The sequence below is a fragment of the Marmota marmota genome, unplaced genomic scaffold, assembly GCF_001458135.2.
Source record: "Marmota marmota marmota unplaced genomic scaffold, marMar, whole genome shotgun sequence".
NCBI classification, from domain to species: Eukaryota; Metazoa; Chordata; class Mammalia; order Rodentia; family Sciuridae; genus Marmota; species Marmota marmota.
This window is the reverse complement of record NW_025999925.1, coordinates 4157440-4171258: the sequence shown is the minus strand read 5'-3', so window position 1 is coordinate 4171258 and position 13819 is coordinate 4157440. Positions and strand designations below refer to the sequence as shown.

At 36.2% G+C, this 13819-nt stretch overlaps 1 protein-coding gene across 3 annotated transcripts in view; it reads right to left on the bottom strand.

Moving 5' to 3' along the window:
- The window catches only part of Mrps27 (mitochondrial ribosomal protein S27), an 89645-nt gene that overhangs the window by 60523 nt on the left and 15303 nt on the right, over positions 1–13819 (bottom strand). For all 3 annotated transcript variants that reach the window (XM_015497813.2, XM_048800151.1, XM_015497814.2), the window contains exons 3-4: positions 8686–8756; positions 4494–4552 (exon numbers count right to left, since the gene is read on the bottom strand). In XM_015497813.2, the coding sequence (XP_015353299.1) occupies positions 4494–4552; positions 8686–8756 (130 nt within the window). The remainder of the gene's footprint in view (positions 1–4493; positions 4553–8685; positions 8757–13819) is intronic.

The following is a 13819-nucleotide window of genomic DNA, read 5'->3' as shown; positions in this document are numbered from 1 at the left end:
CAGCAGCAGGTTTAATTACTAACATAATTTCGAAGCTGCGATGAGCATGGTTAAGATATGTGCAACAAATATAATAAGCGAAATGAAAAAAAATGATTTTTATTGGTGAGAAAGGTACAGATGCTGCCAATAGTACAGTGATCTGTTATATATATTCATAACTGAAGGGAATGCTAAATATTACCGAGAGGTTCGTGAAAACAAATATACAATTTTATTCTTATCCAAGTTTGCAGACCTCTCTAAATTTTCTCGTTAGATCCCAAAACATAAAACAGCTGGAGGCACAGTTTCTCTGGCAGAAGCAAAGGGCATGCGGCAGCATGGCCTGGCTGAATCTCCTTCTAGGCCTCATTTAGTCTGCTAAGAATACCTAGGCAAGAGTAGTTCCTTGCCTTCCTCCAACCTGCCAGCCTAAACCATCCATATTGTATAAGTATCTGGCTCAAGTGCTTTCTATTTTGTCTTATTAATTTTGTTCAATTTTATTATCTTATTTTAATTAACATCTCTGTATTTGTTACAACCCAAACTAAACCATTCTTAGCCTGCCTTGTTTTCTTGGCGTTCATATTTTACTTTACTTCACTTGAACCTTTTCAGTGTTTGGATCTTGGTTTCTTTTCCTTTTTGATGTATAGAGTATTAGCAAGTGTTTTTTTCCTTATTTGGTCAACTTACGTAGTTTCCTGTATTAATTGCCTCAATTATCTTTAATTCACGTTACTGTTGGTTTAGAGCTTCATCTCCCTTCCCTTGGTGTTGTCATTTTCTGTTCACAAACAGCAGGGTATTAGCTGATCATAGGCTTGCTGGCCCCTAGAGAATAGGGCACACCCCACTAGAGTGTCTGGATGTTTGTTTTCTCTCTTGCTGTTTCCAACGTAGCCTTTCTATCCCTCCTTTAAAATCCCTGGTGCTCTTTAATGTTCAAGTCCCTAAACTTTCAAAATTGTGTACTTCTGGAGATTCAAACATGCAAATTCTTTCTGGGATAGGTGGCATGTACCAGCAGCACCATGAACTACTGCAACTTCGAACTGCTCACTTGCTGTTATGATTTCAATCTAGAAATGTCCACCTCAAAGTTCATGGTTTGAAAGTACAATCCCCATTGCAGAAAGGCTCAGAGGTGGGGCTTTTAGGCAATGATGAGAACTGTAACCTATTCAGTGGATTAATCCATTTGATGGATTAAAATTTGGAATACTGGGTGGTTAACTATAGGCAGGTGGATTGTAATTAGTTGAAGGAGGCCACAGGGGGCATGCCCTAAGGGATTCTATCATGCCCCTGACCCCCCCACCCCTCTGCTTCCTGGCTACCATGATCTAAGCAGCTTTCCTCCACCATCCCCTTCTGCCATGATGTTCTGTCTCACCTTGGCCCCAGAGCAATGGAGTCAGTCAACCATGGATTGAGACCTCTGAAACTGTGAGCCAAAATAAACTTTCCCTCCTCTAAGTTGTTCTTGTCAGGTATTTTGGTTGCAGCAACAAAAAGCTGGCTAATGCACTCATGCACCTGATATAACCGCAGAAGTTCAATCAGCTCTCCACTGATCAGTCAAGATTTCCAGCTTCTTTGGGTCTAATACTCTCCATAATACGTGGGGAGATTTAACCATCAGAAGATGAGAAGATGTGGCAGTTATACTCTGTGAGAAGAGCCTGTGTCTACAGGCTGCTGTAGAGAAGCTGAGCCAATGCAAGTGTCCTGCTATATTTACTGTAAATGATGGTACTGCCTGGAAAATGAGAAATTCTAAAGGTAGGCCAGCAAGAAGCCCTGAGTTGTCTAGGATCAGAAGTTGCTCTCTATTTCCTTACTCTAGACCCATAGTTTTAAGTTTACCTGAGATGTCTAAAGTTATAGTATATGGGCCTGTTAGGCATCACAAACACTGGAGATCTAATTGGTGAAAGTACTACAGAACAACTGGTCCCTGGTGTCTTCAGAATCAACACCCCTGACTTTAACCAGAGAGAAAAGTTATGCAATTTATAACTTTTAATTTTTCTGAGACATAAGTATGTTGTATACATTCTCTAAGGCTGGGAAGCAGGAGTAAGGTATTTGGTTAGTGAGTAAACCTAGCCAACCTCCATTACACACAACTTTGTAGAGTTTTACCTATTCTCATACAAACACAACAGTACACATGAAGCCATAAAAACATTTACTTCTTTAAAAAAGGGAGTAGGAAAAACAGAGTGAATTTTCTTGGTAATGAAAGGAAGGGGAACAGAACTTTAAAAAAAAAAAAGTAATGTCACAGCTAGAATGTTATTTCTGATTAAGCAACAGATGGGATGTTATATCAAATAATGGCTCAGATTTATGATAGATAAGAGTCCACTATACGAACTATATGGAAACAAGAAATAGTGATTTTTATGAATCTTTCAGTAATATTATGAGTCACACAAAACTGGACATCATGTGAAGAGTTAATCATGAAAGGTCTTGGGGATATATTGTAGTATATAAAGACAGGTAGGGTCTAACTTATTCATCAACATATGCTCAGAAACTTAAATAGAGCTGGGTATAAAATAGGTGCTCAATAAATATATGATAAATGCTGAATTATTGAAATCAATTACATGCTACAGAAGTACCTGTAAATTTGGAAAATACTTCTTCCAAGACTATGGCACTATGTCGTCTCATAGGACAGAATTCTAATAATTCTATTAAGAAACTGAAACTATTTTCTGCATTGTGCTGCAAACAAAGCAAAAGAGTGAGAACTGCACAAATGGCAGTCCAAATATTCCCTTCACCATGGATAAAAGTAACTACAATACAGCACTACAGTTCCAAAGAGCCACTAAAGGAGGCAGGGCTCACTCACATCAAGGGATCCATATATATATATTTATATTTATTTATTTTTGGAGGCGGGGGAATACCAGGGATTAAGCCCAGTGTTGCTTAAATACTGAGCCACATCCTCAGCCCTTTCTTTTAATCTTTTATTTTGAGACAAGGTCTCACTAAATTGCTTAGGATCATGCCAAGCTGCTGAGGCTGGGTTTGAAGTTGAAATCCTCCTGCCTCAATCTCCTAAGCTGCTGGTATTTCACATCTATGCCACTGTGCCTCGCTTCATGTATGTTTACCTTAATGAAGGATATGAGGGCACTTGCAACTATGATGTTAGGACTTAAAATTTAAACTTAGGACATAGCTAAAGGTAATCTTAGATTTAAAATAAATGTTTCTTAATGGGTAGAATCCAAGACACTTGATTTAAACAAAAAATACCAACTCAGAAATAAAAAAGAAGGGGCTGGGATTGTGGCTCAGTGGTAGAGCACTCACCTAGCAAGGCCCTGGGTTCACTCCTCAGCACCACATAAAAATAAATAAATAAAATAAAGGTATTGTGTCCAACTACAATTAAAAAATAAATATTTTTTTAAAAAAATAAATGAAAAAGAAGTCTCATGACTATTTAGCAAAACTGAAAAAAGAAAATTGAACAAATTTTCACTAAAACAGAGTAAACTTTAAAAACTATACCTAGATACAAATAACAAAATTCTTTTAATCAAAACTAAACAAAAGGGAGCCGGGCACAGGGGTGAACACCTGTAATCCCAGCAGCTCAGGAGGATCACAAGTTCAAAGCCAGCCTCAGCCAAAGTGAGGCACTAAGCAACTTAGCGAGACCCTGCCTCCAAATAAAATACAAAATAGGGCTGGGGATATAGCTCAGTGGCCGAGTTCAATCCCTAGTACAAAAAAAACCCCCAAACCCCAAAAACCAGGAAAAAAAAAAAAGAAAACTAATGAAAAGCTTACTGGAAACATTTTAAATTTCAATCTGAGTCTATTTTTGGAATCTAAGAATTGAAACAAATAATAAATCAGATTTTAAAATAGGAATCACAATAAAAATTTAGTTGTAAGGTATCATTTTGATAGATATTTGGTAGGTGAAAAATCAACTGGAAGGATGAATTTAATAATTCCAGTCTTGCTACTACCAATAATGTTATACTGAAAATACATGTTTGTACACCTGGATGAGTGTATCTGTAGCTCATAGTGGCACTGTTCACAGCTCTGAGACAAAATGAAATACTAAATGGAGCAATGTAGGAAATATCTAAGCATATACAGTTAATTAAAAATAGGTGACCAGTAGCTATACAGAGTATATATTAATTTGTAAAAAAAAAAAAAAAAAAAAAAGGAGAGATGATATATACAGGTTNACCTATATATATATATATATATATTCATATATATATATATTTTTTTTTTTCAAAGTATGACTATAATACAGATGCAAATGAAAAAAGAAAAAGAGAGAAAGCTCTCATACTGATAAGGTCTCTAAAACATAAACCTAAATATCAAGAGGTCAAATATTATATATGAAACATATCATCTTTTTTTTGTTAAAAGGAAGTATAGGGATTAGGAGTAGTTCAGTGGCAGAGGGCATGAGAACACACAGCCAAATGAAATGGAAAACTTACTTGTAAAGGTAATATTCTGCATGATCTATCTCTTCTCGAGATGAAATGTTGTCCACAAACTAAAAGAGAAAAAGAAATTATGACATATATTCGGTCTACTTCACATTGACCTTAAAAAGGACAGGACATCTGTTTTACTGAAACAATGCTCATTTGGCAGGGCTCCATCCTTGAAATCCTTTTATGCCAATATAGACAATATATATTAGCTTCTAATTTTCTATGTATAGAACAACCTTGGTGAGAAAAACTGATTGAAAGCTGGGGTTGTAGCTCAGTGGTAAAGTGCTTGCCTAGCCTGTGTGAGGCACTGGGTTCAAGCCTCTGCACCACATAAAAATAAATAAAAGTATCGTGTCTATCTACAATTAAAAATATTGTTTAAAATTCGTTAAAAAATTTAAAAAATAACTGATTGAAAGTCAAAGCTGAATTTGTTCAGAACTAGGCGAGAGCTTGTTCCACTATCACTATAAGTAGTCATCACCTTTTATCTTCAAATCCTGATCTTATCTCTATGTCCTAAGCTCCCAATAAAGGGAACATTTGGCTGAAAGAATGAAGACACTAATGGCTGAAAACAATATTGCCAAAACATAAAAATCTTAGAGAACTTATTTTCTAAACATTCTTCTTACTCTGATTCAAATTCTGCTAAGGTTAGTCAACTTATGATTCCTCTAACAAAGTCTTTCTTCAAACCATAAAATGTTTGAGTATGCACCTTAACTATAATACAAATAAATAAATAGAAAAAAATATTGCAAGGATGGATTCCACTTTAGAAAATCAGAGGCAAAAAAGATAGGCAATAATGCATGTTGTGAATATAATTAAAACTTCATGAAGAAGAAGAGTAAAAGTGGGGAGACTTTCTAAAAATAAATGAGACTTGTGGATTTGATTTAGAAATCCATTAAGGTACAGATGAAAAGTGGTACAAACACAGGCCCTGAGCCTGAAAATCAGCTCTCTGGTAGCTTTCTGTGTGGCATAAACAGATGGCACAGCCCCTCTGGGGCTTAGTTGCTCCATCTGCAGAAATAGGATAAAAGCTCTGGCCCTAAAGAGTATGAAGCTCCAATGAGAAAATGTATGTGAAATTCTCTAAACCTTAAAGTGTTATCTAAACTAATACCAGGTATAACAGTCCACAAAAGTTTTACACATCACATCAGGAATGAACCAATAATCTTTTAGTTCTCCTCTAAAATGTCAATTATAGTCCAAAAATTTTAAATTATGAGCAGCTGAATTGAAAGCTTTCACAAGATCTCATTTTTGCACCATAGGATCCCTCCAAGGAAGATCCTACTATCCTCATACTGGAAACAATATTGAGAGGAAACCCATTGCCCAATATTACAAAGTGAATGTGTGATCTAGATAAGACCAGATGTATTTGAGGAAAGCAACAAAGAAAAACTTTGATATCACAGGTAGCTGGGTTTGAATCTCAACTTTTCACTATAAGCTATGTGAACTTGAAAAGGTTATTAAACCATCTATCTTAAGTAAACATAATGCTGTAAGAATTAACAGAAAAAAAATGTATTCTAAGAAACTAATACAAGACTTCCTTTTAAGGACCCCTAAAGTTCAGGAAATAAAGCCAAGAGTTAATAAATGAGATGATATCAAATTTAAAAAGCTTCTGCACAGCAAAGGAGACAAGAATATAAAGAGAGAACATATAGATTGGGAGAAAATCTTTGCTAGTTACTCTTCTGACAGAGGATTAATATCCAGATTAAATAAAGAACAAAAAACAACAAAAAGACCACCAAATTAATAAATAGGCAAATGAACTAAACAGATATTTCTCAAAAGAAGAAATACAAATGGCTAATAAATGTATGAGGAAATGTTCAACATCATTAGCAATTAGGGAAATGCAAACCAAAACTACACTGAGATTTTCATCTTATTCCAGTGAGAATGGCAGCCATCAAGAATACAAATAGCAGGGAGCAGTGGCACACAACTGTAATCCAGTGACTCAGAAGGCTGAGGCAGGAGGACTTGAGTTCAAAGCCAGCCTCAGTATCTCAGCAAGACCCTGTCTCAAAATTAAAAAAAAAAAAATAAAGGGTTGGAGACTAAATTCAGTGGTGAAGCGCCTCTGAGTTCAATCCCTTGTACCAAAGAACAAACAATGATGCATGCTGAAGAGAATGTGGAGAAAAGAAACACATTCACACTATTGGTGGAATTATAAATTAGCAACTATGGAGATTCCTCAAAGGACCAGGAATGGAAAACTTGGGATGGAACCATCATTTGAACCAGTTATGCCACTTCTTATCATATACCCAAAGGACTTAAAATCAGCAAACTACAGTGATGCAGCACATCAATTTTATAGCTACTCAATTCATAATAGCTAAGCTATGGGACCAATCTAGATGCCCTTCAACAGATAAATGGATAAAGAAAATGTGGTGTATATACACAATGAAATATTACTCAGCCAGTGAGAAGAATAAAATCCTGGCATTTGCTGGTAAATGGATGAAACTGGAGACTGTCGTGCTAAGGGAAATAAGCCAACCCAAAAAAACCAAAGTCAAATGTTCTCTCCGATATATGAGGTGGGGGGAGGGAAGAATAGAAGTTCACTGGATTAATCAAAGGGGAATTAATGAAGGGAAGGGAGCAGGAGGGAATAAGAAAGGCAGAAGAATGAATCAGACATAACTTTCCTATGTTCATATATAAATACATGATCAGTGTAACTCTACATCATGCCCAACCACAAGAATGGGATCCTAATTAGAATAAGTTATACTCCATGTATGTAAAATATGTCAAAATACATCCTACTGTCATGTATGTCTAAGAAGAACAAAAAAAAAAAAGAAAGAAAAAAACCAGAATGGAACCACCACATGACCCAGCTATACCACTTTTTGGTATTTATCCTGAAGAATTAAAGTCATTATATTATAGTGATACATATATACCCATGTTTATAGCAGCACAATTTACAATAGCCAAACTATGAAATCAGCCTAGGTGTCCATCAATGGATGAATGGATAAAGAAAATGTGGCATATATACACAGTGGCGTTTTATTCAATCATAAATAAAAATGAAATTATGTCATGTGCAGGAAAATGGATGGAACTTAAAAACATTATATTGAGCAAAATAAGCCAAACTCAGAAGGTCAAGGGTCATATATTTTCTCTCACAAGTGGAAGTTAGAGAGGAGAAAGGAAAATAAAGATAAGGATGGGGAAAATATCATGAAAATTGAAGGGAGATGAGTAGAGTAGAGGAAAAGGGCGAGGGGGAGGGAAGAAGGGAGGGAAAGGGAAATACTAGGGAAATTGGCCAAATTATATCATTATCTGAGTGTATAAATATGTAATAACAAATATGTAATAACAAATTTCACCATCACATACAACTATAATGCACCAATTAAAAATGTGGAGGAAAAAAAAAGAAACTAATAAATTAACTGGCATAGAAGGTGCTCAGTAATGGTCACTATTAATTTCAATTACTATTTTTGATTCCTAGCCAGTATTATTCTATTATCCACTGCCTTGCAGCAGTTTAACATTGGTACTGGGGACTGAACACAGGGGCACTTACACTGAGCCACACCCTTAGTCTTTTTTATTTATATTTTTTATATTTATTTATAGTTTGTATTTTATTTACAGACAGAGTCTTGCTGAGTTGCCCAAGGCCTCGCTAAGGCTGAGGCTGGCTTTAAACTTGCAATCCTTTTGACTCAGCCTTCCAAGCCACTGAAATTACGGTGTGCACCACTGCACCTGGCTAATATTTATTCTTCTAAAGACTTTCTCAGCTACCAGAAATACTTCCAATACCAACAAGTGCATAGTATTATTTTGAAAAGCATATTGACTTAAAAAAATCATGGTATCAGACAGCCGAATATTGTACCTTGAGAAAATTAAAATAAGAAAGATACAAAATAGTGATTACTAACACTGGCGACTAGTAAATTTGTTACCTTTTATTTCAGCCCCAAACAAAATTGCTATTATACCATAAAATATCTATTAAGTCTATAAAAACACACCACACTACTGAAAAAGTGTGAAACTATGAGGCATATTCTTTCTTCACACAGCCTTATCTACCATAAAGAATCTTTCTTGCATTCTTCCTTCTTTTTTCTTTAGCAGGGGAAAAGAGTTTAAATGTTCTTACCCGTGAGATTGTTAAAGAACTAACAGGCAACTTTCTCTCATATGTTTGGTCCATTAAAGATGCGAGATCAGCTGTGAAGACAAAGATGGAAAAAGAACCTTGTTAAACACACATGTTTCTTAAGAAAAATCTAACAAATAAGACTTCTGCCAGATGGCTGCCAACATTGTGAAGTTAGTATTAAAACAGATGCTTCTTCTTGCTCTTTTTTAGAAATGATTTTTATACAAATTAAAGAGGATAAATGCATATTAGTAATTCAAAATGTTTATTTCATTTTAGTAAGGATATAAAAAATTCTTAGCACACATTTTAAAAAATGGATCAATAAAATATCTTTGGACATAGACACAAGGGTTATTTTTAACAGACTCCAGGAAAACAAATTAGATGGGAGGACAAGCAAGGAAGGAAATCTTTGTTGCTTACCCATATATTCCTTTTGCACTTTGAACAACATATTAGTTATTCCAAAAAATTAAAAATTAAGATTTATCAAGTGCCTTTTATACATTTCCTGAACAAATCAGGAAGCTCCTTGACTATGCTTAGTGATTTTGGCTTGAACCATTCCTATTTTGGTTCTTTTTAGCAGAACATTCATAGGAATACTTGGTATTTCTGAGATTACACTTTTATATCATTCTAACAATATCTGAAATGCTAAGCATTTCCCCTTCTCCTACCACTCTCACTTTCAGCTCATGATTTTATCTAATTTCACCGAGAAAATAAGCAATCATAAGAGAACTTCCATTTCCTAGTGTCAAATCTGCCAGGCTACTCACATTTGTGCCCATATACTTTGCCTTCTATTGTTACAAAGCATGGATGGCATTAAAAACAACAAAAGACCCACCCTTCTCATTATCTTCCACAGCTCCTTCTCCTCATCTCTGCTCCCTTTAACAGCAAGACTCCTTCAAAGAGACATTTTTGATCCAACTGTCACTACTTCCTTAGTTCCCACTCTTCAACTCACTCTAATCAGATTTGGGGTCCTACCCCTCCACCAACACCAATGACCACCTCCACCTTATTCAATTCAGTGGCAAATTCTCCATTCTCATCTTACTTTACCTATTTATCCCTACCAACAGTTGACCATTCTATCCTTCAAATTTTTTTCCCTTTCCCTCTTGGGTTCCTTTGCAGAATCTCCTCCTTTTCCTGTGATCTAAATGTTGGAGTGCCTCAAGCCACAGTAGCACAGCACACTCCCCTTCACCATTTATGCTCAGCTGCTAGGTGATCTCATTTTCTCCATGACTTTCCTCCTCATTTACAGACTGTAGACTCCACACACATACCTACTCTGACTTCTGACTAGAATTCCAACTGAATAAGTGAGTATCTCCATCTGGGTGCCTAATAGGTCTCCGAGCACTACATGCCCTCTTTATTCTTCAACCTTCCACTCTAAACCTGCTTTTCCCATCTCAGTAAATGGGGTGGGAAAACACAGGCTGGCTTACTCAGGTCAAAGAGTGAGGATCATCCTTGACCCCATTTTTCGCACCCTACAACCCATTTGTTAGCAACTCCTATAGGTTCCAACTTGTATCTCATTACTATCATGCTAAGGCACTAATATCTGTCACTTACTGATCTTGTCTTAATAATCGCCTCACCCTTACAATCTAATCTCTACCTGGTTGGCTGTGAGGGTATTTATTTATTTAAAATATATTTAGTTGTCAATGAACCTTCATTTAATTTATTTATTTCTATGTGGTGCTAAGAATGGAACCCAGTGCCTTATACATACCAGGCAAGCACTCTACCAGTGTGCCACAACCCTAGCCCTGAGCGAGGCTTTTGAAAGACAAATCAGATTCTGTCATTGTCTTTTCCCAATCAGCCAATAACTGTCTATTATACTTAGAATAAAATTCAAAATATTTTCTAGGAACCACAAAAACCTACATAAGTTGGCCTATTATTTTGTTTTGCGACTTAAACTAAAAAATAAAATCCACAAAGGCAAGATTAAATTCACTGATATATTCTCAATCCTCAAAACAGTTCCATGAAAGGCACTTAGTAAACCCTTGAAGAAAAAATAAAAGGAACACAAGGAGAGAAAAATAAATCACACCACATTTTTACTAACACATTTTACTAACACATTTTTACTCCCTGCTAGGTAAAATTACCATCAAGTAATAAAGAGACATTCAGAGATAATCAATAAACAGGTATTTGTTATTAATCTTTCTGTTCATTTAGTCATTTTCTCTTCTTTTCCTGGGGTAGTGATCACAATGACTAAGTAGTGATGAAGGGAAAAATAACTATTTTGTGTGTGGTACTGGGGATTGAACGCAAGGCTTTGGTCACGCAAGGCAAGTGCTCTGCCACTGAGATACACGCACAGACCTTTTTAATATGTTATTTTGAGACTGGGTCTCATGAAGTTGCTCAGACTTTAAAACTGCAATCCTCTGTCTCACTCTCTGGAGTTGCTGGATTATAGGCAAGCACCTCTGCATTCAGTCTGAAAACAACTTTGTAAAATCCCTAAAACCCAATATGATGTAAAACTAAATAGATGTTCTTATGACTATCTTAAAGGAATTGAAGCCAGGTGATTAAAGAAAATATAAAAATAACAAATAAATCCTTAAAAACCCTTCACACCAAGGCAAATTAATATTGTTAAATGTACTTGCTCATGGACTAGATGTCAAACAGCTCTCTCATGATGCCAGATATTTATGATCACTTTCTAGTCAAAGCTCTTGTGCTGCTGCGATGACAGGCAACATAAGGAATCACCTCTGTTTACTTGTTGAATTCAAAAAGCAGGATCAGGAGCCACTGGCTTAATTAAAATGGCCCACAGGCCTCTTTCACACAGTGCCCTGAGCCTAACAAACACTGGATCAAGGCAACTTCATTGATGACCTCTTAGTGCTGTAACTGAAGATTCCACCTAAGGCCTTCACACCCAGGCAGCTTCAGACAAGTGCAATTGGACAGGCCCTCAAAAAAGGCAACAGCTGCAGAGCTGGTATCTGATGAATAACATTAGCATACTGCAAGTCAGAGAAAGGTCTGATGCTAAATATACTATGTGAACAATCACCTCACATTATAGTGTTGGTGTGATGAATGAGGCAGAAAACTGCACAGAGCGGGGAGGGCCAGGAAAGCGGGGACAGCTGCAGCTTGCAGAGGGCCAACGCCACAGGCTTCTGGACCGTGGGCTTCCACAGTCAAAGTCACACTTCATGTTTCAGCGAGGGGCCAGCAGATGCGCAGTTCTGTTCGTAGGGGTGTGCCAAAGAGGATGGTTTTTTGCTTGTTATTCAGTTCCTTAAGAATACACACTGCAGCTAATGGTTTTGGACAATAAAGACTACATGGGAAAATGGATCTGAAATTTAAATTCTTCATTTAACAAACCTCAAAACTGTCCATACAATGTAGAAATGTTGAACTGTAGGCAAGTATCAGTTGTTTCTCTAGTTGAAGACATCAATATCACTGATGATCCGAGGGTATAGAAGATTTTATTGAGGACTCTGTACTATTACAAATATTGAAGTGTAATGGCACACAAACCTGGTGGAGGATATAAACTGCATGAGGGGCTTTAAACCTTCAGGTTGCTGGGCCTCACACCCAAAGGAAGATTCTAATTCTATAAGTTTGAGATAAAACAGGGCCACCCAATTTTTTAATGAATAGCCCCCTAAAACTGTGATGCAGCCAGTCAAGCACTAGTCTTTTTTGTCTTGGATGTTGTTCCTAAGCTAAAGAAGATATCACACAGGAATTCAACTTCTGAAGTAAGATGGACTATACATTATTTTAAAATTTCCTCCCGCCATAAAACAAAACACTTAAATAAAATATTAAAAAATGTTTTTTTAAGATACATGACTGAAATTTCAATAAGGTACATGTAATTATTTTGCCAGAAGTCAAAGATAATAGGGAACACAAACTTGGAGGGCCTGAGGGATTAATAATGGTGGCAGTTCTCATGAGAACATCTGTGGATAGTAATGACACAGAGCTTTGGTTTTAATGACTTAGGGGGAATAAAATCAAGAATTCTGTAAAACGAGAAGCTCCTGAGGTAAAGCCATGACCAACTAGGGCTACACTTGTGTGAAAAGATAAACTAGAAAACAACGTATCCTACAAAGCAAACAGTAAGGATTACGGTCCCCTAAGGATTCTAAACTACCAAGGCAGACCTCAAGCATCTTCGGGGATATAATTCATGCTTTTTATGTAATCCAAATTATAACAAGCTTAGTGTTTTGTTTAAAGAGCTGATTTTACTATATAAAATTCTATTCTAAACATGGACAAAAAGCAATATCAGTAGTTACCTAAGGATATAGGCATAGGGCTCAAAGAGGAAGGAGGAAAGAATTACAAAGCAGTAGGAAGAGAACTGGAAGGGAGACAGATATGCCCATTAGCTGGATTGTGGTGATGATTTCTAGGTCCTGTATACCCATACAGATGTCAAAACATATTAAATTTTAAACTGTAAATATGTACAGTTCATTTTATGTAAATAATACATCAACATGTTCTAAAAACGAACTGAAGAATAAATTAAAGAGCAGGTTAGGCATGGGTGAGGTGACAATTAGTGAACTGAAAAGTAGATCAGGAATAAATTAGAGCTGAGCGCAGTGGCACAGGCCTACAGACCCAGTGACTTGGGCAGCTGAGTCAGGAAGATCTCAGCTTTGAGGCCAGCCTCAATTACTCAGTGAGACCCTGTCACAAAATAAAAAAACAAACAAAAAGATCTGGGAATGTAGTACAGTGGTAAAGCACCCGTGGGTTCAATCATTGGTACCTAAATAAATAAATGAATATTAGATAAAAATAAAACCTATCAAAGGAGTTATAAGATATAGAAAATAGAATAAGAAGGTCTAAAATACATCTAATTAAATTTCCAAAAGAAGCAAATTAAAGGGAATGGGGAGAGGTAATATATGATGATGGCTGAGAATTTTTTAAGAACTGATAAAATATACACATTTTTAGACTCACTTCAAGTCAAATAACTAAAATTAAACCCAAACCATGGTATGTTATTGTAAGACTAAAAAATGAGGATATCTCAAAAAAGTGGCCAGATGAAAAAGAACATAACTTA